A 20,839-nucleotide genomic window follows, 5' to 3' on the forward strand; every position below is an offset into this window, starting at 1 on the left:
CGTGCCTAACTCCACCTTTTCCTCACAGACAGTAAGGGAAAGATGCAGCTAGATCAATAAGTAAAGAAGCCAGAAGATTACAATCAAATTACTTTTAAATACCATAAAATTCTGAAATTATCATACATTATAGGATTTTTCTCATTGATCGTACATCGTACAGAGGTCGAAATTATCGTACAAATCCGATAATTATCGTACGTCTGGCAACATTGAATCGTCTATTCGCTAGCTAAACTGTAACGTTAACGTTACGTTACTTGATTACTATTACGTTAGTTGATTACTATTCATGGCTTTACCATTGGCCGTACGTCACCTTACGTAATTAATATTCATTAGGTAGCCTTCGCCATAGTAGTATTGGTGTGTTCGTGGGCGGGCTAAATGCTTACAGTAGAATAGTCCGTAGATCAGAAGCTCAGGTTGTGATTTCTAAACTACACAATCAACACAGATCAAATATATCAGGCGAAATGGAGGATATAAAGCCCGAGGAGACGAATGTGGGGGAGCAGAAAGTGAGTATATTTGAAGATCATGGCTTCAGAGCGTTGCAGTCTTAAAGAGATTTGAGCTTTTCCGCTATAAAACAGTATTTACACACTCAGATAAGTCACATAGAATAGATGACACATCAAGTTAAAAGCGATCTTCAAATAAAAACCTGCATTAATATCACTGGCAGATTTGATGTTAGCTTTATGTTCTGTCTTGTTGGTAAGTTACATCTGAATGTAATTCAAAGCTCTGTTGCTACAGATGTGTGAAGGCCTTCTATGACCAAACATCAATATATTCTGATAGAGTATTAAAATGACCAGCTGTATTAGATTGCCTGGTAGATAACGTGGATAAAATAGATATATGGGTTGAAATGTGGCTATTATTAATGTTACAGTTGGTTTGTTTTGTTCCAGATAGGTTTGTGACGTTAGCTAGCCATTAGCATACGAAGCTACGTTTACTGGTGCAAAGCCTTCAGTAACGTTTTATTCACGTTAAGTTAAATGTGTTTTGTGACCTACAATTTCTCAGTTTATGTATACATAAGCTGAGGAAGTCAGTGTGGATTGACATAAAGATTTTATAGAAATTAAATTCTGACACGATATACAATGAATAAAGCAGCACCACAATTTCATTCAAAATAAGCAATACATTCTTGATAGTTCCGAACCAAATTAGAATTTTTTACTACCCTAAAAATTAAACAATACAGATCAAATGTTTGAGCATTTGGTATGTTTTATTGTAAGTGTTTATGGTTTTTAAATATATATGGTTTCTAATTTGGAGCTGTTGTAAATTTGACTGCCATGCTGGAATTGAAGCACTGCAATACATAATTAAAAATACTTACTGTAGTTTAATAATGTTAAAATTAAAACAATGTTTATTAAATCACTAATAATATACAGTATGGCATGTCATTATTATTATCAGCAATGAGGGTTTGCAGTTAATTCATACAAATCCATTTCGTGAATACGCATGGACCACTATATTTCATTTTGAGGAATGTAAACAAAAACAATGGTCCCAACGTTTTTCCTGTTTTACATTTTAAATTTTTATAGCTTCTGAGAATCCAAAAAGAGCCACATATTAATAAATAATGTAACGCAGAGAATGCCCTTCCAGCCGCAACCCATCTTTGAGAAACATCCAAACACACTCATTCACACACATACACTATGGACAGTTTAGCCTACCCAATTCACCTATACCACATGTCTTTGAACTGCGGGGGAAACCGGAGCACCCGGAGGAAACCCACGCGAACGCAGGGAGAACATGTTTCCACACAGAAACGCCAACTGACCCAGCCGAGGCTAGAACCAGCGACCTTCTTGCTGTGAGGCGACAGCACTACTTACTGCACCACTGCGTCTCTGACATCTGCTCTCTACACTAGCTTCAAAAACACAGATTTCTTTACAACACATAAAAAATACATTAAAAAAAACGTACATATACCTTGGGAACGGTATTACAGAACATTTTAGCGGTATTAAAACCTTGACTTCTCCAAATCACGGTAAACCTTGTAACCGGTTATCATTCCATGCCTAATCATGAACGTAAGACAGTTAATCAAAATAACAATCCCCGGCATCTTTGTTAAGTTTATTGTAGTACAGTGTGCTTTCGATTTTCTTGTTAACCTTTTTACGGCATGTATGTGTCTTACGTTATTTCTCTCTCAAGTTGCTCATAGAAGCAAGACCGCAAATATGGCGCACGTGTGACATCACACACAACAAATGCATGTGACTGACAAAGACCAATACAGTTACAGAAAAGTTCATGTGTAGACTAACATTTGAGAACAGTGGCAATTATTAATATCCCACATTTCTGTTACAGTTGTTACTTTTTTGGATTGAATGCCTTTTAACTATGTTTTATTAAACTGTAATACTTAGGTTCCCCTGTGAGGAATTAGTTTTATTCTCTTGATACCATTAGATTTGATTTATTTATTTATCCAAAACATCTAAATATCTAGTTTTTCTTTTGGAAATGACTAAATCTGATTCCTGCCATTAATTGAGGTAAAATTTGTTTTATATTTGCACATTCGTTCAGTGACCACTTGTGACATTCTTCCTTCATTGTTTACCATGGTACTTTAAATGTTCCATCTGAAATCACATTATCACACTATTTATTTGGCTGTGAACAATGTTTTACTTTGATAGTCATTGGCTGCTAATATAATTTCACCAATTACAATTAGCAAAGAATATTTTTGTAAAACTATATATTTCAGGGGAAAGTGCCAATGTGTGAATATATAAAACCAACTTTGCCTCAATCTGCCATTATTATAGTAGCCGTAGATGCTGACACGGTGATAAATAAAAAAATGATAAAATGCGTTATCCCCAGTCTATGGTCATCCCTTTATCAGACATGATGTTGTTAAGAATATCAATGCTGAGACTGTCATTAACTATGTTTTTATACATGAATTTTTATGCACATTTTAGGCTATTTCACAAAAGTCCACCAAAATGTATAAATCCATGTGCTCATTTGAGTCAAATATATATAAATATAATGTTATAATATTTATATATAATGTTTTTTAATCTGATAAGATGCAATGTACTACGTAATTGTAAAAAAAATACATTATTTAGTACACATCAATGTGCGAATTTAGCCTGAACATATAACAACCTCACCACAACAGCCACACCGTCTGAAATGTTTTTTATATATATAATTTTTTATAATTGTTATATTCTAAAATACCTGAGTATAGGATTAAGCAATATGGCAAAAATGCTATCTCGATAACTATTTTTCATATTGAACAATAACAATAAATATTTCAATATAAGTTGTTAATGCTTCCAGATTTAAAAGAGTACCCCAACAATGACTGAAGCCACAAAAATCAGAGGGTACATTAAATGCCATAACATATTTATGGCCAATAGATTTTAGATAGCCGAAAATTTGGTACATCTCTAATATCGACACACTTTTACATTCTCATTGTTGCACATTTCTGCAGTGTGATTGGCTCTTAGAACAATATAGAGTAAAAAATCCCAGGGCTTATTGTTGTTTACATAAATTTGATAACAATTCGATATAATATCGTCTATCAGCACAGCCCAACTTGAGTAAAAGTCCATCATAAAAATAATTTATCATATATGCTTTCCAGAACTGTCTAGTACTGATCATGTTCTTAAACACCAGCCCCCTGCTTCCAAAGACAACATAACATGAAATGTTTACTTCATTAATCCAGTTACAGTTGAAGTCAGAATTATTAGCCCCCCTTGAATTTTTTTTTCTTTTGTTAAATATTTCCCAAATGATGTTTAACAGAGCAAGGAAATTTACACAGTGTGTCTGATAACATTTTTTCTTCTGGAGAAAGTCTTATTTGTTTTATTTTGGCTAGATAAAAAGCAGTTTTCAAAAAACATTTTAAGGTCAAAATTATTAGCCCCTTTAAGCTATATATTTTTTCAATAGTCTACAGAACAAACCATCGTTGTACAATAACTTGCCTAATTACCCTAACCTGCCAAGTTAACCTAATTAACCTAGTTAAGCTGTTAAATGACACTTTAAGCCGTATAGAAATGTATTGAAAAATATTCAGTACAATATTATTTACTGTCATCATGGCAGAGATAAAATTAATGAGTTATTAGAAATGAGTTATTAAAACTATTATGTTTAGAAATGTGTTGAAAAATTATTCTCCGATAAACAGAAATTGGGAAAAAATAAATGGGGCTAATAATTTAGGGGGGCTAATAATTCTGACGTCAACTGTATATTTGTAAAAGCTTTTATAAGCTTTGGCTTTTTCTAACATATTAGTGTGGAGGAGACACCTTTGGAAAACAAACGTTTAAACACTGGAACTAACAGAAATCTATAACTACTAAAATGGCCAAATCAATCAAGCTAATTTAAAATTAAGCTTTGGATGTCTGTTGTCATATTTTATGTGGCTGTTATGTTAATCTAAAATGCAATCTTTTTTTGTAATATAGTTTATAATTGTTACTAATCAAAAGCCTCACACTGTCCGGCAAGCAGGGGAGCAAAGTATTTTTACCCCAATGCAAAATGTTGTTTTTGGGTGTCAATTATTATGTCTTGTATGAAGTAATGTTATGTCTTTGTTAGCAAAAAAGTTGCCATGCAACAGAGGCACATGTATTCAAAAAAGCAGGAAAAAATGCATGTGGTCAATTTGACCGTTATACTGTAGTCATTCACGGTAGAAATACCTTAGCATTTACTAAGGTAATAAAAAAGGTAATAAAAGTCAGGGTACTATAGACAACACACTATTAAATTACCAATTAAAAAAAAAAGATGTCAAAAATTACTGCCTCTGTAGTTCTAGTGTTAAACAAAAATGCAGATTTCTAAACAGTGTTTATATACCACTGAAAAGAACATTGAAAAGTATAACTAATGACTGGACACACTATGTGTTGCTTGCCTGCTGAGTTAAATAGTTAAATCCAAACACTGAATTGCCCACAAATTCTTGCAGAAACATGCACTTTGCCACATGTGTTCTAAAATCATCTTAAACTATTACAGCAATAAGCTTAGAAGCTGCGGTTTAGAGTTCAATTAGATCAGCTGAGCTCATTGTTAGGCAAGCTGCATGAAAAAAAAAAAAAACGGTTCCCACTCAATTAATATAGCCTGGTTAATTTTGCTGTCAAAATGCATGTAAGCATAGCAACACAATGTTGCAGTGATACAGTAATGCTGAGTTAATGAGATTGTAGGGAGATTAAGATTGATCTGACTACAAACAATTATAACTATAATGATGATATGAGAAAAAGAAAGAAATAATTATTAACTGTTTACCTAGATCTTTTATCTCATCTCTTCTGACATGTCTTCAAGTTTTAGTCGTTTGTTTTGCATATGATTGGCTTATGTTTTTTGTGTGATGAACGATTGACTCAAACCCGATAGAAGACTCAAAAAAAGGAACTAATCTTCTCCTCCACCTGCTCAATGTGCGAATGAACGAGTCAGTCTTTTCAGGAATGACCCATCACTTCTTCTTATGTGATTAGATATAACAATGGTTTAATAGCACAACAATGTAAGTACGCAAAAGAACTGTTTGGCTTTGTTTTGTAATCTTCAAGCATAAAGAGTAGAGAGGAGGACCATGTGATTGGCCAAAATTTTTGATATAGTAATTACTGATATTGTAATCTTGCTTGCCAGATCATGGGTGTATGTTTATTGAGCAATTTACAATGGCTTTGAATGCAGTTCAATCACAATCAATTAATAACTATCAGATTTAGTAGGTGATATAAGTATTACAGTCGCAATAATCAATATATTAACTTACCTTGCAACACATAGACATGACTTCAATAATGTTTGGTTAAGCAATGTATAAAAAACATAAAAATGAAATGTCTTCAACATTTTAGCTGATTGTGCAGATTTTGTCATCTCATTTAATCTCAATTAAAAAGAAGAAAAGGGGGATTTTCACATTATCCTGAAAACTTTTGACAGGTTTAGAAGACAATGTCCAAATGAGCTCTGTTCCGAATCTGCGGTCCACTTCCAGAAAAGTGACGATTCAGGAATAATGTTAAAGCAACTTTACAAACACATTTACATGTTGTTATTGTCCCATGAAAGTGTTTATTTATATGCTGTTGTATATTCATTATATAAACACAGACATGAATTGGTCTTAAAATGACAATAATATCACTTATTGCAATAATTTCTATGACAATATCGCACAACAAAAATGACTTACCGTGACAGACCTGATAACAAGCATTATTGATATCTTCTGACTTTATTTATATCTGAGCCAACATGCACTATGCAGTCATTTCATCATTTTCAAACGTATGGGATAATGTCTTTGCGTGTCTTTTGAGAAACATTTAATGTAATGTATGGCACAAATATATTGCTGTTAAAAGTGTGATGCTTTTTCTCTTAGGATGAGGAGAATAAGATCTGTCTAGAGAAAATGGAAGAAGCCAAACTGAAGGCCAAATACCCACACCTGGGTAACAAACCCGGAGGGTCTGATCTCCTCAGAAAACGACTGCAGAAGGGGGTGAGATCCATTCACACTCTCTCTTTCTATGCTTATTAGTGGGATGATGGTTTTATGCAGACTGTAGTTGAACATCACAGTGTCATGTAGGGCTGCACGATATTGGAAAAACATGACATTGCAATATTTAGCTTTTCTGTGATATGTATGTATGTATGTATATGTGTATATGTAAACACATTTCTAAACATAATAGTTTTAATAACTCATTTCTAATAATTGATTTATTTTATCTTTGCCATAATGACAGTAAATAATATTTGACTAGATATTTTTCAAGACACTTCTATACAGCTTAAAGTGACATTTAAAGGGTTAACTAGGTTAATTAGGTTAACTTGTCAGGTTAGGGTAATTAGGCAAGTTATTGTTTAACGATGGTTTGTCTTATTGACTATTGAAAAATATATAGCTTACAGATGTAAGTGGTTAAAATGGTTCTTTAAAAATTAAAACTGCTTTCATTCTTGCTGAAATAAAACAAAAAAGACTTTCTCCAGAAGAAAAAATATTATCAGACACACTTTGAAAATTTCCTTGCTCTGCTAATCATCATTTGGTAAATATTTAAAAAGAAGAAAAAAAACAATTCCAAGGGGGGTTAATAATTCTGACTTCAACTGTATACTTTCTCTGTGATTTTTATTTTTTATTTTTTACTGCAAATGTCACATCCATAATGCTAGAATTTCTTCATCTCATAATACTCTTCTCCACTGCTTTCTTTTCCAGCCAAAGTACTTTGACTCGGGCGACTACAACATGGCGAAGGCCAAAATCAAAAACAAGCAGCTTCCAGCAGCGCAGACGGAGAAGGCTGAGATCACCGGAGACCACATCCCCACCCCTCAGGACCTCCCGCAAAGGAAACCCTCTCTGGTGGCCAGCAAACTGGCTGGCTGATACCTGCTGCTGTCCTTCCCTCCACACTCCCACTTCCTGTCTCTTCATCCACATTTCTCTCTGATCCTGCATTCCTGCCCTCGTCCTCTCTCTCGTTTTCCTGTCCTCTGAAAATACACTGAATATTCAAGGGTTGCAGATGTTCCAGAGCTGTACTGCCGCACTGTGAGATGGGCTGGGTCGTGGCTCCAAAGGGGGGTGAAGTTCTCAAAGGTCTTCTGGTATTTTACATGTGTTGTAGTGTGTAGTCGAAAGTGTACATATTTACTAGTGAGTGAGGGCAAGCAGCATTTTAGAAGATGTTTTGCATTTAAAAAATTGTAACCATTCCTCAATTACCCACTGCTTAGAGGACAAGGTCTCCCAAAGATGAAAATTCTGACGTTATTTACTCAAATCAAAAGGAGATGTTTAGTGGAATGTCCAAGCTGCTCTGTTTCAAAAAAAGTCTGTTAAAGAAAAGGGCTGAAGAGTCTTCTAGACTTGAGATTTACAGTAACTTTGTGTGGGATGTAAGCATATAGAAGTAATTTCCTATTAAAAATTCGCCTCCTTAGTTTAAGCATCATTTCTGTTTGCGTTAAGTTGAAGTACATTAAAATGGTGTGCTGCAGTCATTGCTGGCAACCATTGACATGACATTTGGACCATAAAAACATCAAACCAAGTATGAGTATGTACAAGTGTAAATGAGATTAGAGTAAGGTGCCATTAGATGACTTTATTATCAGTTGTCCTCAGGATGTCAGTCCTAATCATCTCATTATAATTAATGAAGCTGCTTAATCTTCATCATGTTTATGATGAGAAAATTCACGAGTGTGTAAAATTCAGTCAGCAAAACACTCAGCAAAATTTTTAGCCACTGTGTTCTAATTGGCTGTTTTATGTTAGAACAAATGCTGCAAATTGACACTCCTCATTCATTTTCACATTCAACTTCCTAATTTGGTGGCCATAATAATTTAGTTTTATTTTATTTCACTTTTGTTGTGAATTTGTAGTGCAAATTTGGTCAATTCTTTGTGGCATATCATATACTGTAATATTCTGACACTGGTCCTCATGATTTACTTTGCCAAAATGTAATCGCTTTGTGTGATCTGCCAAATTTAATGTTTACCAGTTGAGTCAAATGTGATTTATCAACAAAGTACAATTTGCATACAATTAATCAGAACATACCTAATTGCAGTATTTCTGCAATTATTTTTTAATCTTAGTTCATTTTATCACAAATCTTGCATTGTTACAATATTTAGATCCATGTTAAAATGGGGCACATTTCAGTAAGGAAGTAAACCGACTCTAGGTTTAAACTTGAACTTACTCTGAGATGGTAAATTCAGGTTTTTAAGTTTTAGATCAGCTGAAGTTCAATCAACTCTGAATAGGCTGAGTTGACCTTTCATGATATTTGAGGGTAGAGAAGCTACTGTATATTTGCAATTGACACTCCATATAGTCGGGTTTTCATTATTAAGATTATTTCTAATTCTTCACTGGCAGATAATTTTACTTAAGCAAAATGAGTTTAATTTAAATGCCCCTAGCAAATAAGACTTAAGATTATGTTTACATGTCAGTGACCTAGGCCAAAATAGGAAAAGTTTTTCTCTTGCATTTTAATAAAAGTGTAACAAATAAACGTTTTCAAAACGATCCACATTTCCACATCTGCGAAAATGGTCAGCAGTGCTGTATTAGGTTTGAAGTAAATCTGCACTTTACTGACTTGGCAAACGCTTGTGCAACATCAACACTACTACGTACTCTGCCATTGTTGCGTGTTTGCCTTTAATATACTCTCTCCTAAAGATGTACCATGCACATGCTAGACTTATCATTTTCAAAGACTCGTTTTCAGGTATTTACGTGGACACAACATTTACTCAGACACGGCAACAGTGGCATTTTTAAAAACTTCTACTTTGAAAACAGATAAATCTTCAAATGGGATACAAACACTCGTTTTCGGGTGTCTCAGGGTGGACATGACAACAGTGGCATTTTCAGATTTTTGTGTTTTCTCGTTTTCATTTATGCATACCATGACAATTTATTTTTAAAGACTCCTTTTCTGGTGTTACGCAGACACGAGAATAGTGACGTTTTCAAAAACGTCTTCCCGTTTTCAGATTTTTGTGTTTTCTAAGACTCTCGTTTTCGTGTGTTTATGCGGACTTGAAAGCAGTGGCATTTTCAAAAATGTCCACTTTGTAACCTTTTTCACATTTGTGTTTTCAAAGACTCGTTTTAGGTGTTTACGTGGACACAAAAACAGTGGCATTTTCAGAGACTTCTACTTTGTAACCTGTTTTTAGATTTGTGTTTTCAAAGCTTCTTGTTTTCGTGTTTACACAGACATGACAATGTTAACGTTTTCAAAAACTACTTAGTAACCATTTTCAGATTTGTGTTTTCAAATTCTCATTTTTGGGTGTTTACGCAGACACGACAAAAGTGGCGTTTTCAAAAACCCATTTTCAGATATATGTCTTTTCAAAGACTCTTGTTTTGGGGTGTTTATGTGGACAGGACAGTGGTGGCATATTCAAAACATCTACTTTGTAACCCGTTTTCAAATTTATGTGTATTCAGTCCCAAAAACACAGTTGGCCTGTAAACGGAAAGGCAAAACGCATAAAGTTTTCAGTTTTTGGCTGAAAACATTGTCATGTAAAAGGCCCCTAAATATCTAATATCATTTTCAATTACAGAAATACCATCTTGATTTAAGTGTTGTTGTTTTTTTCATATTTGTACTTGAAATATGAAAAAACACCTAGTATGAAAAGCATTTTTTGCTGCGTGCATGAATAAATGAAGTACTTAAACATTGCTTGTGCATTTAAAAGGGGGAGAAGACTAAAAGAAACTCTGCGTTTACCAAAGAAAGTCTGCTTCTGACCAGTTTGACTACTTCCTACCATGGTAACTGACTCTGAATTTGAGTAAACTCCCTAGTTTTAAAAATGGGCTCAACTTACTCTGCTTTCTTGAATTTGACATATGTTCCATTCTGAAACACAAAAACCAGAGTTTCCCTCATTTCAGAGTTAACATACTCAGAGTTTTCACTTTACCTTCTTTCTGAAATGCCCCCCGATCACACCAATAATTATAACAATAATGATTAAGATTAAATTAAAAGTCATTAATTTTACAGTAACTGTCCACAAACCATTCTAACGGTACAGAAGAACAATGTTGGAAACCATTTCGGCTTCTTTAAAACACAGAAACCGCCATACTTAAGAATGATCAAGTTCCCAAAAACTACCCATTTTTAAGGGCCTATTGCATTGAAGTGTACAAGAAATTGACACTTTAATTATTTACTTTACTTCAATGATTGTTGGTGTGTTTAATTAATGTGGTTGTTCCATTGTGTGAATGGAATGCAGCTTGAATATAAAATCTCCCAAAAAAAAAATCATGTATGTGTTTTGGATATCTCAGACTCAAAAGTGAGTAAATTTGACCAGAATTTTCATTTTGGGAAGAAAGTTTTTGTAATTAAGGACTTAAGTGCTTGAACTGATTGTGAATTGAAAGTAACCTCTAATAATGTGGTTGATCAGCACCCCGTTTCTGTCATAAGAAAGCTCATTTTCTTTTCTTTTTTTTGGTCACGTTTCAGCTTTAAGTGGAGGACACTCGGTTTATCATGTTTGATAGCATGTAATGCAGATCTCTGAAGCTGCTGTCATCTTGCCTTGTATCATAGAGCTTGAAGCCTTACAATGATGTAGTGCCAATGCACAGATTGGCAAGCAGTTCTAGAACGCCACACGTACCTTTTTCATACATCACTTGTGTCTGGATGTAGACACCGGGCAGTGAGGATTGCTTCTCCACCTTCTGGTGTGTAATAAACTCCATGAGATCTCCTGTACATTGTCTTCTATGCAGAGGAGGGAGACGGTTGTCTGTCGGCTCCTCACTCACACATCGTCGCACTACAGTCAATTGTCCACGGTTTGCATGAGCATAGACTGTGGCCGCTTTTGAGCCATTTTGACTTGTAAATAAAATAGTTTTACAAACCTTCTGTGCTTTCGGGTTGAATTTTGTTGTCTGTCTTTACCACAGCTGAAGGTAATGCCTTTTGATAACTGCCTGTTGACTATTTCTTATTATGGTGGCTTAAGAAAGCCAACATACTGTTATACTAAAACTTATTATTCTTCCGTCTTTTTCTTAAACTGTTAAAAGAACGCATCTCCTCCTAGACCGTTCATACTACAACCACCAAACTAACTCCAAACTGTAGTAAATTAAGTTGCTATATCTTTTCCAACTGAAAACTGTCCCGAAAAATTCTGAAAAGTCCCATTGACTTAACATTGGACTAAACTTTGTGACCATATAACTTTACACCAGACTGTCATACAGACTTAAAGTTGTGCTCAGTTAACTCAGACTACCAATCTGCCAATGACTGATGACCTTTTAACATACTAGCCACACCCTAGCAACCACTTATGGCACCCTAGCAACTGTCCCATAGACTTCCATTATAAAAAACTGCCATTGACTTTACATTAGACATACCAACAACATACCAATTCATGCTAACAATATACTAATCCATACAAGAAACATGCTAACAAACATACTAATCATACTAGTGACATGCTAATTCATACTAATCATACTAGCAACATGCTAATTCATACTATAAACATATGAGCAACATGCCAATCTATACTATAAACATACTAGCAACATGCTTATTCATACTAGAACCATGCTTAAAATACGTTAATTTATGCTAGCAACATGCTAATTCAAACTAGAACCATGATAACTAATCTTAGCAACTGCATAGCAAGACCTTAGCATCCACCTTGCGACACCTTAGCAACGCCTTGGCAATCGCCTAGCAACCAATCAGAACACCCTAGCAACCACCTAACAACACCTTAGCAACCATCTAGCAGCACCTTAGCAACCGCCTAGAAACACCTTAGAAACCACCTAGCAACTTCTTAGCAACCACACAGCAATGCCTAGCAACCACCTAACAACCACTCAGAACCCAAGCAAGTACCCAGAACACCCTAGCAACCACCTAATGCCTTAGGAACCACTCGAAACACCCTAGCAACATCTTAGCAATCACATTAAACACCCTAGCAATGCCTTAGCAACCCGCCTGGCGACCACTCAGAACACCCTAACAGCTGCCTAGCAACACCAAAGCAACCACTCAGGACAACCTAGCAACAATTCACAACACCCTAGCAACCAATTAGCAATACCTTAGCAACCGCTCAGAACCCCCATTTCAACACATTTCAACCCATCAAAAGTTTCAAACGTCTTAAAACTTCAATTATTAAAACTTTAAAACTACTTCAAACTTTAAGATTTGGCTTTCTCTAGACACCATAAAGTTTGTCTACAAACTTTGCTTTTCTTTTAACTTTAATACAGCATTAGTTTAGCGATCTTTTTGGTTGTGTAATATGTTACTAATGTGTAACTGCTCAAACATATTCTGAGTATTACAAATTAACAGTAGCATAGGATTAGGGACTTTAAAATACAATTGATGTGTACTGTACTTAGCATTATTGAATCAAAAGTTTGACAAAATATATATTTGACAAAATGGCATGAGAACTTAAGTCTAGATTAAAGTTTAAGATGGGAACAAAAGGTGATTAAAGGTGAAAAAACATGTCCCATTGATTTTTTTTTTTTTAAAGAGCCCATATTATACATGAAATAGGGTCATATTTAGGTTGTAAGGGTCTCCAACAACAGTCTAATATGCATGCAAGGTCAAACAACACTTTGATGGTCTTATAATCTGCATTTATTTTTACCTAATTATCCCAGCGACTCCCATATGAATCGTTCAGCGATTCATTTGTTCCCAAACCCATCCTCAGCGCGAAGCTAATCTGCGCTGATTGGACCAATGGCAGCCTGCTGCGATTGGTCGACAGTGACAGGCTTCAGCGCGAGACAGAGTGAAATGCCCAGCTGCTAATCTACAATATAAAAGTAGTCACAGTGCACACACGCTTCACAGTGGATTTTGGCTGCCAGTGGGTGAATGTAAACACAGACGATGGACTAGAAAATACTGACGACGAACTATTTTATTGAGCAAAAAGTCCAAGAACTGGCGAGGAGATCTCCTAGCCTCCTAGTCACAGTCTTCTTACTCTTTTCACACACACACACACACACACACAAAGGGCCTGCGCGTCCATAAATGAGCGGCTGAATAGAGAGGGCGCGGCGCTCAGTTATATCCGCGAATACTCGTGCGTTACACACACACACACACAGGGCCGGCGCGTCCATAAAGGAGCGGCTGAATTGAGGCGGCGCGGCGCGGCGCTCAGTTATATCCGCGAATACCCGTGCGTTGCACACACGAGACACACACACACAGGGCCGGCGCGTCCATAAATGAGCGGCTGAATTGAGGCGGCGTGGCGCTCTGTTATATCCGCGAATACCTGTGCATTACACACACACACACACACACAGGGCCGGCGCGTCCATAAAGGAGCGGCTGAATTGAGGCGGCGCGGCGCTCAGTTATATCCGCGACTACCCGTGCGTTACACACACGAGGAGACGCACACACACAGGGCCGGCGCGTCCATAAAGGAGCGGCTGAATTGAGGCGGCGCGGCGCTCAGTTATATCCGCGACTACCCGTGCGTTACACACACGAGGAGACGCACACACACAGGGCCGGCGCGTCCATAAATGAGCGGCTGAATTGAGGCGGCGCGGCGCTCAGTTATATCCGCGAATACCTGTGCGTTACACACACACATTACTTGACCGTTGCATGTGTGTAAACAGCTGACGATCCGTAATCAAAGCGGCACGCGTCGCGTTTTCAACGTGGCTTTACACGCGATATGAGAATATAAAGAGTTAACCTGATACAGCACACGCGGTTACAAGTAACAAAACACAACTAAATACATCATTTGCAAGATAGAGTAAACGAGGCAATAATTTTAATCGCACGTACTTACACTGGTGAAATGGGGGAAGAAACTGATCCATGATGCACTGATCCATGTTCAGTCTTCACTGATCCTTTAACAAACTGATGAAGTCTTCTTTGAAAGCATATAGTTTTCAGAAGCACTCAGAACTGCTCAAGGCTGGGCTATAATGCTGAGGTTTCCTCTTTAATTAGACACAATAATATCCATCTGCACAGCGTGACTTCATTCGACCGGTGTCTGTCTGTGTGTGTGTGTGTGTGTGAGACTTTTTTTTCTGTTAGTGGGCGGGGCCGCAGGTTTCAAATCTCCCGGGTTTGCGCGCCCAACTACTTGTGTTTCGTAGCTGCGTCATCGCGAAACACCTAATGACTCGTTATCAAGACGACTCGTTTGAAGCACTGAGTCGACTCTTTTATAGATGAATCAATAGTTTTAAACACTGTACACTTACAGATTTAAGCCTTAGCTGGATATTTCACTTCACTTAGAGCTGTGTTACACACTACATGGAAGGGCATTTTCAAAAACCCATAATATGGGCTCTTTAAACAAATTTAAAAATATGAATTAAAAATGTATATGTAAGTGCAATATAAAACCTTTCATCTTAAATGACAATTTTTATCAAGCTAGGTTTAGTCATTTTACTTTTATAGTGTAGCAGACTTCAAATGGACTTCCCTCCCAAACACGGTCACACACACAGATGAGGTGAAGAAACACTGATTTATTCCCTTAACAAAACAGTGAGGCACAGTCAGTATAGTTTAACACCGGAAACTCTCTCAATCCTCTGCTTCACCATCTGCGTGCACCACGCGACTGAGCGCGGGCACACAGAGGGAAGCTTGAACATTCACCCGGTGTCACACTATTTACAGCCCCACCTACAACAAACATAGGAACTCTTAAAGTGAATAAAACAAAACATTAGATGCAAGTTTTGCTGAAGTTAACTAGTACTTGCATATAAAAATAAATAAATAAATCTCTTAAAGGAATCGGCCACAATAGCAAAGAAGAGGGGACATTTTACCGCCACGCAAACAGTAAGTACCTGTACCTAAGCAAAGAATAGGTTATTTTCATGGCCTTTAACGTGACATTACTGAATATAGCATAAGAGGCTGAGACAAATTATCGTTTTTAGAAGAACATTTCAGACACTAACTGGACACAGACTAAGCCACCATAAAATCATTGAACCGCCATTGTACATGAAACATATAACAAATGCCTTAAATTAATTTTTTTCTATTTGGGTTTCTAGTTTGTTTTTTTTTTTTTCATTTGGGTCTAGTTCGTTTACATGGAGAAGGAAGAAGGTGGGATTTATGAGCTGTACTACATTAAACCACCGGGGGGCGTTCACTCAAGCATCTAGCACAGAGATGCCCAAAGTAGGGCCCGTGGGTACCCTTTGATTTGGCCCGCCATCCCATCTGAAAAAAAGGAAGCATGATTGCGGTGGTGGTTGATGCGAATGCCTTTGACAGAGATCAACATTTTGAAACTAACGTAACATTTTGTTTGTTTTATTTTCTATAAGCTACAAAAATTAAACTGAACTTAAATGATTCATTTAAATGTTGTAAATGAATAAGACATTTAAAATGTAAATACTGTCACTTGACAGATAGAGGACAATATATTGCGAGAAAATCAATGTAAAGGCAGGAGCAGCTCGACTACTGTTTTTTGCATCGAAATCTATGTGGGATCGTTTATGTTTTTACTGTAATAAGTTCATTATTAAATGTTACAAATGATACTGCATTAGTTAATACACTGAAAAAATATTCAAACATGATTTCTTGGATTTACACATTTTTTTTTTAAGTTAAGTGGTTGTAAACAAATTTTGGACTGAATTTAAACAAACAAATTAAGTTAAAACCAATTACCAAATTTAATTTGTTTGTATAAATCCAACCCATATAAATAGTTTGCAACAATTTTGCAGATATAATTTTTTCAGTGTATGAGTTAAAGCAACATTTTCTAGTTATTTTTACATATTACCGCATTAATTAGGAAATTACCCATGGCAAATTTAATATATACGAGTTTGGTATATATGGCTTTATTCGCCATATTGACTGTTACACTTTCCAACATACAAAAAGATACAAGTGACATGTCTTGTATATTCTATAGGTTTTGCTATTTCTTTAATTTCTTGTTAAATTGAGTGTGTATATTGCATGTTCACTTCTGATTTTTAGGCTTTTTATTTTTTCCCAATAATTATAGATTATTAAATTTCGATTTAAAGGGTTCACGTTAAAAAAATGAAAGAAATTACCTCACATAATAAATTCCCCTAATGTGGTCTTTAGACCTTCATGAGGTTCTTCATTCTGTTGAACACAAAAGATTTTTAGAAGAATGCTGGTTGAGACCCATCAACCAGATATCTTCTTTTATATTTAGCAGAAGAAAGAAACTCAATAGGCTTTAAACAAGTGAAGGTTGAAAAATGATGACAGAATTTTAGTTTCTGTCTGAAAATCAGTAAATTTACCCTTTACTGTGTACTTTTGCAAATACATTTGAAAATATTTTTATAGGGCTTCCAAACCTTTTGCAGCTTATCATTGACTTAATTTACTTTCCAATATTTATTGAAATTCATCATATTATATATTTAGTTATTTATCATAACTAAATCTGAGACAAGGGCGACACAGTGGCTCAGTTCTCCTCGTGTTCCTATGGGTTTCCTCCAGGGTGCTCCGGTTTCCCCCACAGTCCAAACACATGCGCTACAGGTGAATTGAATAAACTAAATTGCATTAGTGAATGTGAGTGTATGTATGTTTTCCAGTACTGGGTTGCAGCTAAAAGGGCATTTGCTGTGTAAAACACATGAGACACATCTATGACAACTGATTTCTTGTCAATTTAATAAATGTTAAAAATATGTTAAAAAAATTCCCAGCATACAGTATGTTGACTGGTAATACATTTTAGTAGTGTCATCTTATAAATAGAGTCATGGTGATGTGTGGAAAGTATATACACTTTATAGATCAATAGATTATAGAGCCTGGATGTATGAAAAACTTTCTAGCAGAAGGGGAGAAAAATTGTCAATTCACATTCAGCAGTCTAATTCTAACCTGAATTGTTGTAGTTATATCAGTTAATGTAAAGTATCAGGTGAAGAGCATTTTGTCTTGAGAAGATGGTATTAGAACTGGTTCAAGTTGAAGGGGTGTTTATTATGCAATTTTGTGTCAATATTGTTTCATTCATTCATTCATTTTCTTTTCGGCTTGGTCCCTTTATTAATCGGGGGTCATCACAGCATAAGGAACTGCCAACTTATCCAGCTAATGTTTTACACAGTGGATGCCCTTCCAACCGCAACACAACACAGGGAAACACCCATACACTCTTGCATTCACACACATACAGGCGCATGTCTTTGGACTGTGGAGAAAACCGGAGCACCCAGAGGAAAAACACAAAGTGTAGGGATGGTATACAGTTTAACCCAAAGAATGACCAGTCTGTCAGATAAGGAAAGAGCCAGAGTCAGAGATTCAAATAAATAAATAAAGTTTACTGAAGATAGTTTGCAGTTTCATCAGCGGAAGCCAACTTCAACACTCGCAATGAGTTCCTAGGCCGCTCTGCTTACAATCACAAATCAATAACAATTATACTCTCACATAACGTAAATAACTGCGTCACACATATAGGTGTTCTAACCTGATTGGTTAAAACACAGATAGACTCAGAAAATATCCACGTGGGGTGTGTGTGTTCAATTCTGAACAATATCTTAAGCATAAACGCCAGACATCCACTAGACTGTTTAGAGCTGACTCCAGACCTGTGAAACAGATTCACAATCAAATAGAACACACACACTTAAAGTATAATCTGTTTCTTATCCAAGGCTGAGTGTACTCTCAGCCATCTTTATCAAAACTGGTTAAAAACCGGTATAATCTACATTCAGGCAGTTATATCCTTACTACACAAAGTCTATCTTGAATAAAAAGTAGAATCACTTTAAAAGAATTAACCGTAAAAATAGCAGTCACTTTAGACATTTTAGATAGTATTAACTCATAGAAATAACAATAGAAATAGTTGCTTCCAGTCCTCAGCCCTCAGTTCCACTCGAGGTCTCCGTGACCTCTGACCTAGTTTGGTGGCTCCTGAAAAAGTTAAAAAAGACAGAGACAAGAGACAGGCAAACGCACTGAACATTCTTACATAGAGCAGTGTGTTAACTTATTCATTAGTTAAAATCAATTCAAAGTTAAATACTCATTTAAATAATCAAATAATCATATTTAATAAAGATAATGAGAAACAAGATGATGCAAAAATGATAAACGTTGATCCATGAGACGGATTGGAACTCCACACAAAAATGCCAACTGACCCAGCCAGGACTCGAACCAGTGACCTTCTTGCTGTGAGGCTATCGTGCTACCTACTTTGCCACTGTGACGCCTGTCGATATTGTTTTTTTTCATTAAAACATATGTAAATATTTCCCAAATAATATTTAATAGAGCAAGGACATTTTCACAGTATGTCTGATTATATTTTTCCTTCTGGAGAAAGCCTTATTTATTTTATTTCGGCTAGAATAAAAGCAGTTTTTAATTTTTTTTAAAAACATTTAAAGGTCAGTAATATTAGCCCCTTTAAGCTATTTTTTTTTCGATAGTCTACAGAACAAACCATCATTATTCAATATCTTGCCTAATTACCCTAACCTGGCTAGTTAACCTAATTAACCTAGTTAAGTCTTTAAATGTCACTTTAAGCTGTATAGAAGTGTCTTGAAAAATATCTAGTAAAATATTGTTTACTGTCATCATGGCACAGATAAAATAAATCAGTTATTAGAAATGAGTTATTAAAACTATTATGTTTAGAAATGTGTTGAAAAAAAATCTACTCTCCGTTAAACAGAAATTGGGGAAAAAAATAAGCAGGGGGTTAATAATTCAGGGGGCTAATAATTCTGACTAATAAGGACTACTACTGAGGGTGAAATTCCATAAATTTAGGAATAAATTACAATTTAATGTGTGAAAGCTGAATGTTGGTTTTCTTTAGTATTAATGTTGGATGCAGATTTTGGTTTTTAATATTAAATGTGAATCATTAGTAACTAATTAAATGTTACTTTCAAGTCTTATGAATAATAATCACTTTTTATTTTATTTTTTTAAATAAAAATGTTAACACTTTTTATAGCACAAAACCAGCATACGACGATGCTTATTATACAATTAAATTGAAAAAGATTATACTTTTTATATCATGTAATATTTAATATAAAATAAATATAATTGTTATCATTATTATTATAAATACTATGAAAAATAATAATTGCACATATTGTAAAAGTAAACATGTTGGTGTTGTCAAAATAATTTAAAAAGACATTCATTAAACTTGTTTACTTAAATCATGTCAGAGATCAAATTACAAAAACATTTTCTGACACATTGTTTTCTGTTTTAATTAAATAATTTCTCTAAAATAAAATAAAATAAAATAATTTTAGAAAACCAGTGGGATGCCAGCGTGTAATGATCCACTCTTGTCCACCAGAGCGCACTCTTGCGACATTGTTTCTCTCGGTCATGGCAACCGCGTTTTCATTGACTCATTCTCTGCATAGATCGCACCCAGAACGAACAGAGACACGCCAAAAAAAAAAAACACTCACACACGAGCAGCAGCTCTATGAGGAATGAGCAGAAGCCTCTGGATTCATGACGTCCTCCTAAAGACCTTTCGCTGAGTGAAATCCACCGGAGAGACTTGAATGTTTGCGACCGTTCGGATGTTCAGCTGACTGTGATTGCAGGAACACCGAGCGACCATCATCATCATGGCTGCGTCTGAATTATATACAAAGGTAAACTCACACACTCAGCATCTGACTGTCTGGACGTCAAATATAAATGCCGAGGCTGTAAATTAAACGCCAGCGTGTTGACAAAAAGCGCGGTTATTGCTGATTGCACGTTGGTCGTGTTGTCATTGTAGGGCATATGTTGACATTATTGCCCTCTGATCATATGAATTATGTATTTCACCATACATGCTTTATTTCTGATGAATAACCCATTGTTTATATTCTAATACGACAGTGTTATGCTTATTATTCTTTTGTTAAAAGAGATTTACACGCTATTTACCCTTTAAAACGTCAACATTATTAAGAAATACTGCGTTAAATATAGTATTTATAGTGAATGTTTATGAAACACTGCATTGTTTGTCATTATTTACTGAGAATTAATGCATGCATAAGCTTTGAACTGTATTAGATGCACCATTGACAGTC

At 35.6% G+C, this 20,839-nt stretch overlaps 1 protein-coding gene across 1 annotated transcript; it reads left to right on the top strand.

The window, feature by feature from the left end:
* Positions 1–365: 365 nt before the first annotated feature.
* arpp19a (cAMP-regulated phosphoprotein 19a) lies at positions 366–8,069 on the top strand. The gene is made up of 3 exons (XM_056478609.1): positions 366–521; positions 6,494–6,613; positions 7,346–8,069. Exons 1-3 carry the CDS (start codon positions 477–479, stop codon positions 7,514–7,516), a joined length of 336 nt encoding a protein of 111 aa, XP_056334584.1. The 5' UTR covers positions 366–476; the 3' UTR covers positions 7,517–8,069.
* The last annotated feature ends 12,770 nt before the right edge of the window (positions 8,070–20,839 follow it).

Source organism: Danio aesculapii, chromosome 18 (assembly GCF_903798145.1).
Source record: "Danio aesculapii chromosome 18, fDanAes4.1, whole genome shotgun sequence".
Lineage (NCBI taxonomy): Eukaryota > Metazoa > Chordata > Actinopteri > Cypriniformes > Danionidae > Danio > Danio aesculapii.

Coding starts and splice junctions, on each gene's coding strand:
- arpp19a (XM_056478609.1), top strand. CDS start 477: ATGGAGGATATAAAGCCCGAGGAGACGAATGTGGGGGAGCAGAAA. Junction 522..6,493: donor CGAATGTGGGGGAGCAGAAA/GTGAGTATATTT, acceptor TTTTTCTCTTAG/GATGAGGAGAATAAGATCTG. Junction 6,614..7,345: donor GAAAACGACTGCAGAAGGGG/GTGAGATCCATT, acceptor TTTCTTTTCCAG/CCAAAGTACTTTGACTCGGG.